A 19137-nucleotide genomic window follows, 5' to 3' on the forward strand; every position below is an offset into this window, starting at 1 on the left:
CCCTCTGGATGTTCACTGCTGCTGTTCTTGATTTAGTAACCTGATTAGCCTAGTTAAAATTGTATATCCCCTGTGATATTGGGTAAATTGGTGTATTTCAGTCCTGTCCTGAAACTTTAATTGAATACTAGTAGAAATGTTATAGTAGAACTGTTACAGAAAAGCAGCTACAAAGATAACATGAATTGTATTGTCTGTATCCTATAGTGACTCTTTCACAAGGACATTTACATATTTGTACACCATGTCTGAAGAAGGGAGTAAAAATCTTGCTTTCTGATGGTGGCTAGAGGTCTAACTTTGTATAGTTACAGTGCTGTCATTCTTCCTTTTTCTGGAATAGATTCAGCCCTGTATGTTGCTTTTCCCCACCTGGCACTGTTTCTTCCCTTAGTTAATCTTTTTGGAAATGTTTTTATTTTCATATCAGGAAGCAGGTTTCATTTCTCATGTAACCTGCTAAGCAACTAATACTTCCAACGATGACGTCTTAGTAAGACCTTTCAGTTGATTAGCTATACTTATGGCTCTGAGAATAAATTTAATTTCAGGTCCTTTTTAAATGGGGGGAGGGGAGTTGCTCTGTTTGCTATGATAGGAAAGCTGGAACTGAATCCTTCTTAACCTCAGAGATATTCATAATTTGCTAATAATTTCAAAGTAAGTTGTTTCTTCTCATTGGTATCTTCCTTTCTTCTCCTCTTCCCTTTTTTCAGCCTCCCTTTTTTATTTTAATTGGCAATCTCTTCCTGGCAGAACTTGAATTTGTTTTGTAAAGTAACACATATCCCTATAAAATAGCAAACATGTATTGTGCTGCATGATTGACACCTGGTACAGATTTGGAGTTTACCCAGTTCAGTTTTCATTAATTTGATTATTAGAGCTATCCTCTTTCAAGTTAGGCTCTTTAAATTCCTTTGACTAGAACTGTAAATTACATGAGAATTCTTGAATATGTAGGTGCACCAGAGATCTATGGATACTCTCCCAATTTGCCAATCCATTTGCAAGAAGGGGAGTGAGGGTGGGTGCCTTAATTGTTTAAGTTTCAAAGATTGTCGTTTAATATGCCACATGATTTTGAAGGGAGCAGATGGTAAAAGTCTGAGTGTTGGTTTAACAAAACTCAGGAAAGAAAAGATTACTCTGCTATTTTAAACTAAGGTAAAAATGTGCAAAACGTGATTTAACTTAACCAATGAATAGTGCAGATGTGATTATTTCTTAAGTTCTTTTCTGAGTTGAAATAGTTGTGAGGTATTACTAGGAATGGAAGTGAGAGGTGACTAATGGAATGAAGAGGAAAAATGGCTGAAATGGGCCCTTATTTGGATGAAACACAAAGCTGCTGCTCTCTTCACCTGTATTTAAAATTAAGAAGGGTCTCTGTGAGGAATTACAGTTTAGATATTTTATTTTTCCCCTTGAATCTGAGGCTTTATTTCTGATACATATCCAGAAGGTGCCTTGATCAAGCAGAACACTTTGTGAGAGGAGCTAAGGTTTGCGGGTGCCACCTCTTTCTTCCACAGGTTTCTGGTTTCCCACTAGAAATCACAATAACACCCACATTACTTGCTGTCCATAAGCTTTTAAAAACCAAAGTGTTTTAGAGAGCCTGTGGGAAAGGAAAATATGTTATTAGTTAATTATTGCTTAATTTTGTTTTTATCAGTTTTAATGTTATATTATGGATGTATTATTGTATTTATTTCATGGTGTTGGTTACCAATTTATCTGTGAGAGTCTGATGGGTGTAAATTAAATAAACCTTAGAGGAATACCGAATGCGGCAGTTTGTAAGACACATTAAACCATTTGGCCATCTTAACTGAAAATGGCCTCTTTATGACAAGGGTGCTTCCCGGTTATAATTTCATTTCTAGGTCCTTCCACCAAATTCAGTCCATAGGCAGCCTCTTAGCCACACTTCTTGGTGTCAGATTGTAAATTGGTGCTGATTTATTGAAGTTTATTGCAGGGAGTAGCAAGTTTATTGCCTATAACAGAGGTCCCCAACCTTTTGGGCACCAGGGACCGGTTAGGTCACAGGTCTGCAACCCGCGGCTCTTTCAGCCGTCTCTTGCGGCTCCCAGTCCTCTGCCATGTGCAGTCCAAAAAAAAAAAAAGTGGGACTAAAAAAGTTCAACCAATCAATTCAAATATGCAGGGTAGGTGCATATCTCACCTTGGCTCCACTCTTCAGTCAAACCCTGTTCTGCACATACACGCATGTACGTGCATGCGCACACATTTTTTGCGGCTCCCAGTTTTTCCTTTCGTGAGGTAACCGGTTCTGAGTGGCTCTTTCACTGTTTCAGGTTGCTGACCCCTGGGTTAGGTGAAGAGAGGTTTTTCCGCAGACCGAAGGGGGTGTGGTTTTGTGTGCTGCCTGCATCCTGTGGATAGGGTTTTCCTTGTTTGTGTGGACTGGTTGCTGGCATGCTGTGGCCCGGTTCCTTGTTGGGGACCTCTGGCCTATAAGATTGATTTGACAGGGTTGAAAATTTGGGCTTTTGTTTTCCTGGGAGGCGGTTAATGCCCAAAAATTGTGCTTCAGGCATTGAAGACCTTTTTTTATTCTTTTGGCCTCCCATTTTTGCCATTTTACTTGTTTTGAAGTATTTTAAAGGGGAAGAACGGATGACTTGACAGGTCAAGCCGCTCACTTTGCCTTTAAACCTCCTTTTCCCAAAAAGGGGAGGGGTCCTGAGCCAGACATTTCTCCATCTCTCTGGCAACATCATGATGTTATCAGATGTTACACTCTCTGTGATCCTAAACAGATGCAAAAAGCATAGTAGAATATTTGGGCCAAAAAAGGTTGCCCACACCATTGTTAGTGTGGCAGGCAAAGAGTGAATTTCAGAATATAGTGGGCTAGGTCTAACATATCTAGCTGAAAAGACTTCACTTATAACCTTTTCTCCCTGCTTTTCATGCAAGAAACAAAACCTGAAATTTAGGCAAGAAAGAGTATATGTCAAAGAAAAGGTCCATGAACTCTACTCTTTTAACATTATCAAGTCCTTCCTTCCTTCCTTCCTTCCTTCCTTCCTTCCTTCCTTCCTTCCTTCCTTCCTTCCTTCCTTCCTTCCTTCTAAAATACCATAGAGAAACCCATTGCCAATTTATCCTGGAGATGGTAAGAAAATGGTTACAGTATTGTGTGTTTGTATGCTATTTTTACCAATTTTATATTTGTAAAAATACAAATATATTATTTGTCTGGTCTGAATTACTCAAAAGGGACGCGGTGGCTCAGTGGGTTAGGACGCTGATCTTGTCGATCAGATGGTCGGCAGTCTGGCGGGTCGAATCCCGGCTTCTGCCAACCTAGCAGTTCTAAAGCACGTAAAAATGCAAGTAGAAAAATAGGGACCACTATGGTGGGAAGGTAACAGCGTTCCGTGCGCCTTTGGCGTCTAGTGACCACAGAGATGTCCTCGGACAAGCGCTGGCTCTTCGGCTTTAAAATGGAGATGAGCACCGGCCCCTAAAGTTGGAAATGACTAGCACGCATGTGCGGAGGAACCTTTACCTTTACCTTTAATTACTCATAAGTTGATTTAATGTAATGATAGTAATTCCAAAGAGGCTGCATTTGGATATCTATTGTAATAGTTTTATCATGAGGAGTCTAAGAGACAGAATCAGACCCTTCAGAGGAGAGAGACCCTGAAAGTCCATTTATCTAGATCTTACCTGATAGAGATACCTCAGTGTTTTGTGTATTATACAAGGCATAATATAATATATACAAAGCGGGTCTCATCAAAGTTCTAATTTATATATTACATAATATACAAGGCGGGTCTCATCAAAGTGTTACTAATTTTCATAGAAATGTCAGTTTGCAAGTTTGAAAGGAGTGGTACTCTCAGGTCTTTAGCAATCTCTAGTTTTCTTTTTAGCCCAGAGGCTGAAGAAAACTTTGGTGTCTAGAATACCAAATTAGAAGCCAACCTTTTTAAAGCTGGCATTGCTAAACTTGATATCGGTTTCTTTACTGATGAAGAATTTCTCTATTTTTTCCCCTAGATCTTCATTGACTTGCCCTCATTGCCGGAAACAGAGCAATACTTTTGATCCTTTTCTGTGTATCTCCTTGCCTATTCCCTTGCGTCAAACCAGGTATGTTTGATCACAAGTCATAGTTCCTCTCCTGTGTTCTCACTAGAATGTACCTTACGAATTCTACTTCTCTTAACATTGCAGGCATTCGTTTACATATTTTATCATCTTTCTCACTAATTGGTGGGTTCTTCTTTCTTTTCAATCTTTCTTTTAGATAAAAAAATCAAATTTAAAGTCATGTTTTAAGAGTAACTATTCTCAAAATGTATATTTCTGAAATATTTTCTCTTTGAGATATGCATTTTCAATTTTTCAATTTTTTACGCATGGAACTTGTGTAGTAAGCTGATAAAGGCAGACATTCCCATCTTTCTATTTTCAGTAGGTCTGCATTCACAAATGAATTTCAGAATTTCCATTGCTTTGTTAGGTTCCACACTAAGACATTTGTAATGTAATCTTACTTCTCTTTCTATCTTACTAAAAGTTCACTTTCAGTACAAATCCACATTTTGTGTGTAAACTGCCTTGGTACAATTTATTGCCTAAATTGGTGGTCCTCAACCTGTGGTCTGAGGAGCCCTGGGGGGTGGAGATATCCCAGAGGGTCTGCAGAGGCGTGAAGAAATGTTATGATTTAAATCTTGAGTTAAGTCCATGCACATGGTCCGTGGCCACAAAAGGTATTTAAAGGGGTCCGTGGTGAAGAAAAGGTGGAGAACCACCAGCCTAAGTATTATTTAGGTCAATAAGAACAAAACCCAGTTGCAATGTATGGCAGTGAAAGCTGGACCATAAGAAAGGCTGAGCGCCAAAGAATTGAAGCCTTTGAACTATGGTGCTGGAGAAGACTCCTGCGAGTCCCTTGGACTGCAAGGCGATCAAACCGGTCAGTCCTAGAGGAGATCAACCCTGACTGCTCTTTAGAAGGCCAGATCCTGAAGCTAAAACTCAAATACTTTGGCCACCTAATGAGAAGGAAGGACTCACTGGAGAAGAGCCTAATGCTGGGAAAGATTGAGGGCAAGAGAAGAAAGGGACGACAGAGAATGTGGTGGCTGGATGGAGTCACTGAAGCATTAGGCGTGAGCTTAAATGGACTCCAGAAGATGGTAGAGGACAGGAAGGCCTGGAGGAACGTTGTCCATGGGGTCGCGATGGGTCGGACACGACTTCACAACTAACAACAACAAGAAGAACAAAATTTATCAGCAACATCTGAAGGACTGCAAAATTCACCATTCCTGTTCTAAAAGTTTCCAAAGTCTATTGAACTGCCTAATTTTTCTGGATAGCCAGATCAGAAATCTATTTAGACAATCCCCCATTAGGAATTCAGTTTTTATAACTGTGGTTTTTGTTCTATTCCTGCAAGAAGAAACTTGTTTTGGGAAGCTAGGCAGGATTCTGAAGTATTTTCTCTTTTTTTCTGTCCAGAAATCTCATCTTATTTCTTACAGGAGGACTAGAACTGTCTTGTTTTTTTCAGCATCACAGGCTGAGTGAGAAATACTGACAGAAAAAGGCCATAGGCTGGAAATTGCTACTTTTTGGCAGCTGGTTATGCACAGCAGGGAGCCAAGACCCTGAAACTAGCAAAACTCCCCCCCCCCCCGCTTTGAGGGTTCAGCCAAGTATGTATGCATGAGCTCTAGGGAAGTCAGAAAGCTGGGAAATGAGAAAATGACAGCATTACAAGCATGGTTTTTCAGAATTCCCAGGACCTACTTTAAAATATAGGTAAAATCCCTACCTCTTTTTAGTTTGAATTAGAAAAGTTTTAGTTTTATAATGGTGTTAGTTGGACACAAATCTGAATTCCAAAGATGCAATGTGCTCAACCTCTTGAGAGCTGAACATGAATAAATATGTAATGGATTGGGCTGCACGTGTCTGACAGCTCTACCCTGTACATGTTTCTTTGGAAATAAATCTCACTGTCTTCAGTTATGTGCATGGCATTATCAAAACAGAACCTTACTTTGAGAAATGGAACCTGATCTGTAGATTAAGTGTATCTTTTATATATTGTTCCCATCTTCTCTCTAAAGTTATGGCATTTCACGTCATCACATTGTTCTCAAGAGTTCCAGGGTTCTGATTGTACTTGATGTATGTTCTGAGGAAATAGAAAAAGGCCACCAGGAGCTCATAGGCAGCGGAGGAACAGAGTCTTATTAATTTATGACAACCAGCTCAGGAAAGCTCATGCCTTAAATAAAACGCTTACTGTAGTCCCAAAAGATGCTACCAGACTTTTTTTTGACTTTAGAAGCATGTTGGTAGAGCTTCAGATACCTGATGTAGCAAAATCATTTCTATAGAAGCTTATGCTAGAATTAATTCCTTAGCTTTTAAGATTCATAGGATTTTTGTTTCCCTTGGAATTGATTTTTTTTTAAAGGATTGCCTACGTAGTTTGGAATTTATTCTTATCCAAATGGAGTCTGTTTAATGTCTATTTCTAAACAGCTTGGGGAGATTCAGTGTGACCCTCTCTCTCTCCTTTATACCTTCTCTCCAACCTGCTTTCTGCTCTCTCTTTCCAGTTGTTAAATCCTTAGAACTCCCTCCAGATGCTTGGCTTTATCTATGCTTGCCTGGGCTTGGCAACAAAAAGGCTAAACAATGAGTCTGTTTCCATTGTGGGGATTCAGCCACCGGAGTCCTTTATCAATGAGGAGAAAAAAAGAACAAAATCTCCATACTTCTTTTTACATCTCTTAAAGTGTTTTCTCCAAACTGCCATTTTATGGATATGAATCTTTGAAACCCCTGTGAGTTGTACCTCTAAATGGTTAGATAGGTTTAGAATTTGTAAATGTTTGCAGGATAGCTTCCCATAGGTGAAATTGGCACAATATATCTGCACTTGAATGAGTGGTGTGGTGGCCTAATGATGAAGATGCTCACCTCCCACTCAGAAGGTTGAAAGTTCAATCCTAAGTACTGGCAGATGTTTCTCTCCTGGGGCATAAAGAAAAAAATATGTTGTGAACTCTGCACAGCGTCAGGAAGGGAATCTGGCCAATAAATACTCAGCTCCATCCAATCACCCTGACTCTACCCCAAATTAAGGGATTACAGGGTTGTAAAAATAGGAGTTTAAATCGCCACTTGAATATTAGAAACTAATATTGATCCAGACCTTTGAGACTTAGATTTAAAAGAGAGGGACACAGTCTGAGATCTCCTACAGTATAAGCCCAATGTATTGCTCCAAACAAACTTTAGAAGTTGTTACTAAATAGTATTTTTTTAAATATGGCAAAAGGGAAAAATGAATATATACTTGCTAAATAATATTATCAATTACATTTAATGTATTTTTTTTAAAATATAAATTAAATGAAATAAATTTGCTTTTTGTCCTGGCTCTGGTGTTGCTTCTTGGAGTGTAACTCTTAATTTCAAAAAAAGTTGTTCATCCCTGCTATGGAATATGCAATGGATAATATCCTGGTGACCTTCTTTGACCTAATGTTGTTGTTGTTGTTGGCTGCGAAGTCGTGTCCGACCCATCGCGACCCTATGGACAATGTTCCTCCAGGCCTTCCTGTCCTCTGACCTAATATAAGGAAGCAAATCTCTATCTTTAAGAACAGTGTCATTTATTTTTGTATTTGTTAGTTTTACATCTCACTTTTCTTTCAGGAATTCAAAACAGCATTCAGAGTACACCCTTATCCAATGTTTACCTCTAGTAACAATCCTCTGAGGTAGACTGGGCCGAGAGAAAGTGATTTGCCCATTTAGCGAGCCATTGAGCGTCCATGACTCATTTTAACTTGATGTGAGAAACATAGAGGTGCAGCTTAGTGCTATTTAGTGCCTGCTTTCAACCTGTCATCAAGTTGACCACTTGAAGTTTCCCCGAGTCTTCTGCTGAAGACTGATTCTGCAGTGAATGTGGAGACTTCTGGGGAAGCAGCGGCAAACTGAAGATGGCTGCTGAGAGCAGGTCCAACAGCCATGGGGGAATGAGGGGCCAGCAAAAAGAGGCCTCTGGATTGCCCACATGCACTCCATAACAACAGCTTCTCACAAGAAGACTGTCAGATAGCAGTCTCCCGCAGGTTCTTTTTACTCTTTCATACTTTGCTTAATTCATATCCCCTTTTTAACTCTTATGTTTCAACTTTTAATAAAAAATATTATTAAAAAAAGATCTATTGCTCAAGATCAGAATGGAAGAGGGAAGAGTTAAAGCCACCTTTCTTATCCATTATGCCCGTGAACCACATAGGTTTGAACTTAAAAAGAGAAAAGTGGCACAGACTTTCCTTTCAAGCAACACATTTAAAGGGGGCATAGGAAAGCACTCACTGAATGCTGCCATGTAGAAGTTTTAGGAGAAATTCTTCGCTGTGCAACCAACACCATGTTACATCCATGTTTTGCTCCTGTCAGGAAAAGATGAGTCATAGCTCCCATTAAGTAGAATAAATTACCAACAACAACAACCCATGTTTTTAGACCTTAAGTAAGCATTAGTTTTCTTAGGCCTCTGTTAGAGTTGACAGATGCCTTGAAGCAACACCTGTTCTCTAGCTTTGCATCCTATTTAACTGTAGGAACATGAGAGAAGACTCCGTGATTTCTTCCAGAATGCTTGCTTGCTTTCCCATTTTTGCCTCCCTCTTCTGAGCCTTCAGGGTGAGGCTTTAAATTCAACTCTTTTCATTTCTTCTCAGTACAAACTTTTTATCTTATGGGCGCTGAACTGAAAATGAAAGGCAGGTTGTTTGGGAATTTTGAAGAGTTGTAGCCATAACATAGCTGAGTGGGTGGGCAGGTTATAGGATAGAGTGCTGTAACGTAGCTCTTTCCAGCAATCTAGGAATTATTCTGCATATTATGCTACTGTGGGTGTAGTGCTGTATTTCAGATTGCTCCTACACAATTCAAAGGCTATGCTATACACTATTTTTAATGAGTAATGTTTAATATCCATGGTGACAGATACATTCTTAAAGATACAGAAGGTGTCATTTCTTAGTGCTTTGAAAGGAGCAGACCTCCAAGTGGAGATGTTTTCTACCAATCTGTTCATCCCTGGTCCTCAAGTCATATGTTTACAATACATATGCCCCAAATTTCCATGCTTAAAATATGTGATAAAAAATTAGGAAACGTTCCAATTCACTTCTTTGTTCATAAGCAATAACATATATCTAAATAAATTATGTGGCCAAGTTAAGGCAGAGAATAAATGAGTGAACGAACAAATAAATGAACAGACGGATGGGCAGACTGGATGTGAGTTAACTGTGAATTGGGGGCATTCTTAGTATTCCTCAATTCTCAATTCCCTTGTGTTCCTCTTTCTTCCAGGCCTTTGAATGTCACTCTTGTCTTCCAATCCAAAAGCCAGCGATTTGTGCGTGTAGGCCTAGCTGTGCCTCTCTTCAGCACTGTGTCAAAGTTGAGGGAAATGGTGGCTGAGGAGGGCAAGATTTCGCCTGATCAGGTTAGCCAGACAATTTCTCTCATACTCTGTGCTCTGTGAGAATACCATACCTTATGATTTGAACTTGGCTTTTTTGAGGTTGATATCCTTAACTGGTCTTTTTGCAGATAATCCTGGCTGAGCTAAACCAGTCAGGATTCCAGTGCTCCTTCTCGGATGATGAGGATCTGAACACCATTGCAGAAGGGGACAACATTTATGCTTTCCAGGCCCCACTCTCTTTTAAAAGGGGTAGCTCCTCCCGAATCTCAGGTACATCTTACCGTGGTGGTTAAAAAAAATACAATACTCTTCCATTATTTTACAAATTTAATAACCTCTTTTTGTCTACAATAGTGGAAAGCCAAGGCTCTTACCAGATTCCTAAACTTTGTTTTGATACATTACCGTGGTTGTTGGTAATGAAAATGCAGCTTTTTTTGGCCTCTTTTTTTTGGCAGGAGCACATATTCAATACATACTAGTTTCTTCCTATCAACTGAATAACTGATGAATGGTCTGCTTGGGATTGGACAAGAGCATTAGTAGGTCATATAGATCACTTTCCATAAGCCACCTGTAACCCATAGGCCATAGTTTTGTCATTCCTGGTCTACAACTATACTAATAGACTAATTAATACATGCCAAGATCAAATTATGAAATTATGCTTTCTTAATGCACACTGCAGATCATAAACAATGCTCAGCTATCTTTGCCATAGTCTACCTGAGCCAGAAAAGAAATAATAATAATAATAATAATAATAATAATAATAATAATAATAATAATAATAATAATAATAATAATAAATGCAGATAGCACTATTCAGATAGGCTTCACTTACCAACTGCAATTGAGACTGGCAACTCTGTTGCTAAATGACATGGTTGTAAAGTGAAAATATTTAACTGTCTTGATAAGATCAGAACCAGACCAATAACTTTAACTGAAGACTAGGTCTATCCATTACACTCCTTTTGCACAGCCTGAGTAGCATAGATTAATAATAGTCCTGCCAGATAGCCACTGGTTAAGTGGGCTTTAGGGGCATTACAGTTCTGTTGCTTTAATAGCTTCTTATTAAGATTTGTAGACTGGCGATTGCATCATGAGGCTATTAGGAAAAAAAGAGGGTTTTTTTAAAAAAATCCCATTTATATCCCGCCCTTCTCCGAAGACTCAGGGCGGCTTACAATCTAAGAAGCACAAATCAATGTGCTTAGCAGTAGCCTTCATTCTATGTCTATGCCTGCTTATTAGGGCTTCCCCCCCCCAAGCGGCATTATTACAAAGTCAGCTTATTGCCCCCAACAATCTGGGTTGTCCCTTGGTCAGCTTTATTGCCCTCTGTATTTGTGTCTGTGTGTCTGTTTATTTTATTCTGACAATTGCCTGATTTACTGTTAGCTCTCTACATGAAATGGAGTGGATTCTGAAGAAAGTTATGACTGCAAGTTATTTATAAAGAGGAGCTGTTATATGTGCTAATAAACTGAACAACTACTTCTACAGAAAATTGTATAAATAAAGTATTCATCAGCCAAGAATTGCTTTCTCTTATCATCACCCTTTCTCAGCCTATAACTACCTTTCCTTTAAAGGAGGTTTCTGCACAAAATTGAATTCCAAAACCAAGAGGAGCAGGAATCCATGTTTTTCCTGCTCCTTTTCCTCTTGCTTATGTCCAAGTTGATTTTCACTTTTGTGACACTTGTTAGAGATCCTCCTTTCTCCAAAAGCTATCCAGACATTATTATGTATTATTTTTTTTTTTTTGCCACCCATCTGGCTGTGAGGTGACTCTGGAGAGAACATGAAATAATAAAATAAAACACAAAATAATAATCGAAGTTCAGGGCCTAGAAACCTATGTCTGGTAATAATCTCTTCCATAAAGGAAAGCCAGTGTTTGTGTGGGTGGCTTCCACTTTGGGAAATAATTTATTTTTATTTTTTTATTTTTATTCCATTTATATCCCGCCCTTCTCCGAAGACTCAGGGCGGCTTACAAGCTTAGCAGTAGCCTTCATTCTATGTATATGCCTGCTTATTAGGGCTTTCACACACACCCCAAGCGGCATTATTACAAAGTCAGCTTAATTGCCCCCAACAATCTGGGTCCTCATTTTACCTACCTGGGAAGGATGGAAGGCTGAGTCAACCTTGAGCCTGGTGGGACTCGAACCTGCACTAATTGCAGGCAGCTGGGGTTACTTAAGGAGGCATTAGCCCACTGCTCCACCATAAGAAGTCAGCTTGATGCCACCTCTAGCACCTTTCTGAAAAGCGCCCAGGACAAAATTCTGCAGGGCTTTCGAAAGTTGAAATTGCCTAATGTAGTATTCTTTACTGACATTTTAAGTGTCTTTAATCTTTTTATTGATGTAAACCACCATGAGTTGTATGGTTTTGGTGGCATACCAGTCAATCTGTCAATCAATCAATAGTATATCATATACAGGGAGATTTTGATAGCAAAGTGCTTTAACCAGTTAATGCCACACATACATTCTGAGGTAGTCCTAGACCAGGGGTGTCAAATTGCCGGCCTATGAACTGGTTGCATCATGTGGAGGCTGTGCCTACCCCAGCTCCGGCAATGCAAAAAAAGTCGCCCTATGTCGCGACACATCACATGATGTGGCAAGTTTGACACTCGTGTCCTAGACTATCAAAGAACTTGCTCAGTCTCTGTCTTTCCTTTCTTTCTTAGAGCTTTACTATTGAGAATTATATATATGATAGAATGAGCTAGTATTTTTAATAATAACAAAATTATCTTATGTGTATTCTACATGCATATTGTAAGCTTTTTGCCATAGAAAATGTCAATCCATACTTTATTAATGAAAGTATTTCAGTCTAGTACATCTTTCTCTCCTAATTAACATGAATTACACAGTATTTTTGACTGACAAATTATGAATGAATACCGAATTCCAGGGTGAAGACAGCATGATATTAATAGTATTAAACATGTTTTGTATGCATCTCCAATTTTTTGCCCCTCCAGATAACATTGCAATAGTTCAGAGCTTTCTTAAGATTCTTTCTTTCTAAGAAAGAGTCTTAAGCTCTTTAACTATAATGTATTTGAGTCTGTTAAAAATAACATTCTGTGATGTGGCTTGCAGTCTAAAGTAGAGAGGAAAAAATCCCTACTTATCTTTTTCGATGACTTCTTTCTTAAGATTTTGGGTTTTTGTGTAAAGCATGAATCCTCAAACTGTGGATCAAGTGCTTCTCTCCTGGGGTCACAAGCAACTTAAAAAATGATTACATACTATAAAAAATGATTAGAATTATGCAAAGTAGGAATGCTGCCAAAATTTGCTTCAAGTTTGCTCCTCACTTGAACAAATCTTTAGCGAGTAGTTGCAAAGCTAAACAAGTATTATGTATAGATTAAACCTTAATAATTAAATGTAAGTTTATATTTATTTCTTATACAACCTAACCCTAATGAAACCATTAATGTTAAACATGTTGTTGAATTCCTACACAGAATACCTATATAATTTTAGGGGGTATGGTACTGCAAAATTTGAAATTCTGTTTTATCTTGCTGTACGGCATTAACCTTGATTGTGATTTTTAATATTGCTGATGCTGTTGAATCCTTCAAAAACCATTAAGGAAAACTTAAGAGTTTCCCATAATAAACTGGAGAGACCTGTATGAAAATATGATGTGGTTGTTGGTAATTATTCTTGTTCTTGGTGTGAGTTGTTAAAAGAAGAAAAGAGTATTGTATCTATGTTGTGTTTAGAAGTCTTGGACACAGATGGCTTAAGAAATCTCTAGAAAGCTAAAAGTTCAAACCCTCACATTAGTCAACACTCTTCCAAAACTGGGCATTGGCTAGGCATCATTAAGCTTTCTACAGTCAACTAATATGCTTCCTGAAGTAGTCCATGTGGATGCAGACCACAGTATGACTTGGCTTTCAGGCTCATATCTTACTCATCTTTCATCCAAAATTAATAGCTACTTTCCCAGTTCTCATTGCCCAGAATGGTCCTATATTCAATAGAGCCATATAGCATTATTTTTATTCCATAAACCTGCATAACTTCAGGGTGCTACTTCCTTGTAGCCTACCTGCCTATCCTCTAGAGACCTCCAAGGTCCCATTCACAGTTACTGTTTTTGAGCCAGGTTTTGCCTAATCTGTACTCATACCTTTGGTTTTTCCTGCCTGTGTGTAAAACCTTGCTTTTCTCCACATTAAATTTCATTTTGTTGAATAGGGGGCATTGTTGAAGTCTGTCAAGATCTTTTTGGATTCTGAGCTTGTTTTCTGGTGTATTGGCTATACCTGCCAGCTTAGTGTCATCTGCAAATTTGATGAGTTCCCCTTCTATTCTCTCATCTAAGTCATTTATGAAGATATTGAAGAGTACTGGGCCTAAGGCGGAACCTTGTGATACTCCACTGCTTACTTCCCTCCATGTAGATGTAGTACCGTTAAAGACGACTTGTTGAGTATGGTTTGTCAGCCAGTTACAAATCCATCTGGTGGTGATGTTGTCTATTCCATATTTTTCTAGCTTATCAAGAAGTAGATTGTGGTCTATTTTGTTGAACGCCTTGCTAAAGTCTAAGTATACTATGTGCACAACATTTCGCTGGTCTACTAACTTAGTCACTTTGTCAAAAAATGAAATAAGATTGGTTTGGCATTCTCTGTTTTTAGCAAACCCACGCTGGCTTTTAGTTATAACTTTATTTGTTTTTAGTTGCTCACAAATCTGTTTTTTTGATTATCTTTTCCAGTATCTTCCCAGGTAGGCTGATTGGTCTGTAGTTTCCTGATTCAGAGGAAACAAACAACAACAAAAATCCTTAGCTATAAATGTGAATGATATGGCAATAACCTGAGATACTGCTGCCACCATTTCATTGTGGCTTATGGGTACCTTTTTGGGTGCTGAATATACTCGATATGATTGTTGTAAGCTAGGATCTTACTAGTAGTATTTTGTAATTGATTCCTATGTGCCAAAAAAAGGGAATCTGTTCCTGCTTTCTGACTCATACAAGAGGTTACTTTTAGCCTTCCTGAACTTGGCAGGCAGCCAAGCCATTTTTGCTTCAAAGATCAGGCTTGAATCAAGATAAATTGGTTTTTCAGTTTGCAAATGCCAGGAGTGTAAGTGAGATTTTGTTGTCAGCCCTCAATTGGTGGGAGGATGTAGTTAGGGTGGAGCCTATGAGGGATAGAAGAGCTGCAAAGAGAATTTAAATTTCAGATTTTCTATCTGCTTTCCCATTTAGAATGAAACCTAAGCATACAAATCAGTACAGCTTTCTACCAGTTCAGTACAGATTATTTCTGAAACATGAAAGTAGAGGTGGAATAGGCTGTAAGAGGCAATATGATTTCAGGATAAATGAATGCTTTTAAATTGCACTAGAATTTGTTGGGGTATTAATGAAATATTTTGATAGGGTTGACTTTAACAAGATCCTCACTTTCTGTTTGTTCCATGGTCACTAAGGGACACCTGCTGTTTCTTGAATGTGGGAATTGAATTTTGCACCTGATCCCTACCCATCATAAATGCATCTCCCCCCAAAATTTAGCCCAGTGTTGTTGTGTCAAATCTCTCTAATGCTTATCTTCCAGATCCATTATGATGATGATGATGATGATGATGATGATGCAACAGATATTCTTAGAGTTCCTCTTCCCCATCTATATGCTATTCAGTGCTTTTTTTCTAAAAAAAAAAAAAGGTGCTGGAACTCAGAGGTGCTGTCACTGGGAGCGATGCCGGTGTCTTGCTACGGCGTCGCCGCCCATCCTTTGCACCCCTGCGGCTCGGAGCCACATGCCATGGGGATTCCCCTCCCCACAGTTGCCATGCCACGGCCCGTGCTGAGCCCCCACCCAGAGCTGCTCTGAACCCCGACCCAGAGCTGTGTTCCTCGTGGCAGTGGTCTCTGGTGACAGACAGCTGATGGCCTCCGGCACTGGCACTTGTTCACTTACTGCCCTGTCACTTCCAAATGCAGTAAGTGAGTGAGCGAGCAAGTGGTGTTTGGAAGCATTTGGAAGCGATGGGGCAGTAAGTGAGCAAGCAAGCAAGAGTCCTTTGAAAGAGACGGAGTGAGTGGGGGAGAGACTGAACGAGGTGCCTTTGAAAGAGACGGAGGAGTGAGTGAGAGCGACTGGAGGCTTTTGTGAGCAAAGTGTGAGTGAGTGGGGGGCTTTTGCGAGCGAAGGGTGAGAGGAAAAAGGGAAAGTGAGGGGGAGAAGGGAAAAAGAAAAGGCACTGACTTCTGACTTCCTCTGTTATAGCAGTAGAAGGAAGCATTGACATTAAACCTCAACTTTTTGCTTTTCTATAATATTATAAACTAGCCATTTCTATAACAATAAATGAATCTAACCAATGAAACCCAAAATACCCCCCCTTTTTTTAGTCATCAAGTTTTTGACACCTTGTTAAGCACTGGTGGTGCTTGAATATTGTCATGTCCTAAAAGTGGTACAATTTCTGAAAAGGTTGAAAAGCCCTAATGTAAATGCAGCCTAAATTGTTTATTGCCATCCTATTTGCAAATAATATCTTACTTACTTGTGACTAAACAAAATTTTAATGTACAGATAATACCACAGATAATACCACCAGAAATTATTTTAGCTTTTTAAATAAATGTTGTTATTGATGTTAAGCCCACCATGGAAAACATCATATATTGTTATGTATATACTAGGTTAATTATTTAAAGACTGAAGCGCAACATAACTAGATTCTAAATAATCTATTTTTCAAAACACACAACAGTCCAAACAGTAAAAGTAAAGTCCAAATTAAGAATATTTCATTCTTAAGAATTGTTTAATTTAAAGTGGTTTAGTTGTAATAGATGGTTATAGATTCAAAATAGTTTTCAAGAGTGTACAAAAGATACTATTGTTTTTCTAGCATCAGCTAAATTAGACATATTTCATTGAGAAAAATGTTTCTCATTTCTTTCCTGTTACCTTTATTGATTTCATTGCAGAGATGTTAACATAGGAAATAGATTATTTTGTTATCTAATTTTACCTTCCAAAAGACAGAAGCAGATGAAAAATGTGAGGTTCTTTCCTGTTGGCTTTTTTGAATTAGCTGTTTTAAATTCTAAAAGTTTAGTTCCTAAAGAAGTAACCTTGTAAATGATTTTAATGTCCTCCTCTAGTGCAGGGTAGGCAACCTTGGCTCTTTTATGACTCAAGGACCAACTCCCAGAATTCCTGAGCCAGCATGGCTCAGCTTGGAAACCTCTCTCTTTCCCCTCAGCATGGCTGGCTCAGGATTTCTGGGAGTTGAAGTCCACGAGTGATAAAAAAGAGCCAAGATTTACCCCTCCAATAGGCTTTCAAAAGCCAATAATAGAGGGAGCCGGAACGCCGTTCTGAGTGTTCTATGAGAAAAAAAGCCCTGATGCTATTAAATAGATGTCTTCCTGACTTTTTCATAGCAGTAACTGAAACTTTATTTTTTTGTAGCTTAAAAAAGTCATGTCATCTAGATACATATTGGTGAAAGGTCCATCTGTCTAAGGAAAAAGGACTCAAACCAAGCATTCTGCTGACCTGCTGGACTTTCCACCTCTCAAAAAAGTGGGAAGTCTTAGGAAGCTATGCACTCTGCTTGCCAGCCTCTGCTTTTTATCTGCTTTGTCTTGCTTATTGATCAGATATGTTTGGTTTGCCATCGATTGAATTCTCTTTGTTCAAAATAGCCTCTGACATTGCAGATCCCATTAGACTCCTGGGGGAGGGAATGTTAGGATTCTGTGTTATAAAATAATCATGTGGGGGGAATGATTTCATTGTTTTTCACTGTATGAGTAAGAACTGTAGGGAACATTCAAATATGCGGGCTTCACACAGCCCAGAAGAGACATTAATGCTTAGAAATAATATTTGGAATTATCCCATTTGAGAATTTCTATAGCTCTGAATTCTTAGATGTTTGGTTGGGTTAGGAATCTGCAGAGATGAAGCTTTTGACAAGGGCAACTTCAGGAAGAAGAGAAGAGGCGGAAAATCATTTAGCTGAGCTGTGGGACTGGCAAGCATCTGTCCAGATGGCTACATTTCTTTAAAAGAATGAGCTTGTAAATGCAAAACCAGAATGGGTCTGAAGACATAGTCTGTCAGTGATTTATTGTTTCTCTGGGCTAAACAAGAAGCCTTAATTGAAAAACTTGAGAGGTGACAGTATGTAAGCTGATCTGGGAGATGGATTTTCCCGAAAAATCCTGCTTTTGGGACAGTCCTATTGCCAGGTGACATTAATAGATTAGGCAGCCTAAATCTGTACAGAGGAAATGATCCACCTGGAAATTGGGGTACAGATGAGGCTAGCTGGACCAAAGAGCTTAGGTCTAGTGATCAGGAATAGTTATCCTGGTAGAAGGGATCAGATAAGATCATTTAGGCAAACATTTGTTTTAGGGGGAGACATTAATATAATATTTGTATTTCTATGAATGTATGACTGGTTAGTCCTGGCTTTTCTGTGGAATGTTCCAGAATCAATATACTGCATCAGAAACTATTGTTTTATAGTCACAATTGCAGCCAATTGGGCTTGGAAACTGAACAAGATGGTATTTAGTTAGCATTTGCATGGGATAGTACCAGGAAATCCTAAAATTATAGCATAGTCTAGAAGATTAAAAAAATTTTTTGAAGAGTTTATTGCTGGTAAAACTTTTTGTTGTTTTAATATTTTATTTTATTAAACCAGTTTATATAGCCGCCTGACTCACGAACAAGCAAGAGAGCCCAAAACAGTTAATAAATAAATTAAATGCATTTATTAAAAACAAAGCTAAAACAAACAAGAATAGCAGAACCATCTCACTAGTTCACCCATCCCCTGGAGTCCCTGCTGATATAGCCAGATCTTAAAGGACTTCCAGAAGCTTTAGAAATGATGAGGCCAATCTCACCTCAAATGGGAGAAGATTTCACAGTGCAGGTACCACAGCAGAAAAGCCCACTGCTTAAAGGTAAAGGTAAAGGTTCCCCCGCACATGCGTGCTAGTCATTTCCAACTCTAGGGGCTGGTGCTCATCTCTGTTTCAAAGCCGAAGAGCTTGTCCGAGGACGTCTCCTTGGTCTTGTGGCCGGCATGACTAGATGCCAAAGGCGCACGGAACGCTGTTACCTTCCCACCATAGTGGTCCCTATTTTTCTACTTGCATTTTTATGTGCTTTTGAACTGCTAGGTTGGCAGAAGCTGGGAAGAGTAACAGGCGCTCACTCTGTTACGCGGCACTCGGGATTCGACCCGCCAAACTGTTGACCTTCTGATCGACAAGCTCAGCATCCTAACCCACTGAGCCACCGCATTCTACCAGAAACACACATAACTGCTTATAACATTACATTTTGCACCAGCTGAAGTTTCCAGATACTTTTCAAGGGCAGCCCCGTGTAGAGTGAATTGCAACAGTCTAACCAGTACTGCATGAATGCCCATGAGTGGGTGCAACTGGTGTGCAAGACACATTTGTGCAAAGACCATCCTAAGACTGCCACCTGCTTTTTGAACAGGAGTTGTGAATCCAGGAAGACCTTCAGATTATGTCTGTTTGGG

General features: G+C 39.1%; 1 protein-coding gene across 2 annotated transcripts in view; it reads left to right on the forward strand.

The window, feature by feature from the left end:
• The window catches only part of USP43 (ubiquitin specific peptidase 43), a 113559-nt gene that overhangs the window by 60826 nt on the left and 33596 nt on the right, over window positions 1-19137 (forward strand). For both annotated transcript variants that reach the window (XM_083352330.1, XM_083352331.1), the window contains exons 4-6: window positions 4045-4137; window positions 9415-9550; window positions 9658-9802. In XM_083352330.1, coding sequence (XP_083208456.1) covers window positions 4045-4137; window positions 9415-9550; window positions 9658-9802 — 374 coding nt within the window. The remainder of the gene's footprint in view (window positions 1-4044; window positions 4138-9414; window positions 9551-9657; window positions 9803-19137) is intronic.

The sequence above is a fragment of the Vipera ursinii genome (assembly GCF_947247035.1).
Source record: "Vipera ursinii genome assembly, chromosome: 2".
NCBI lineage: Eukaryota > Metazoa > Chordata > Lepidosauria > Squamata > Viperidae > Vipera > Vipera ursinii.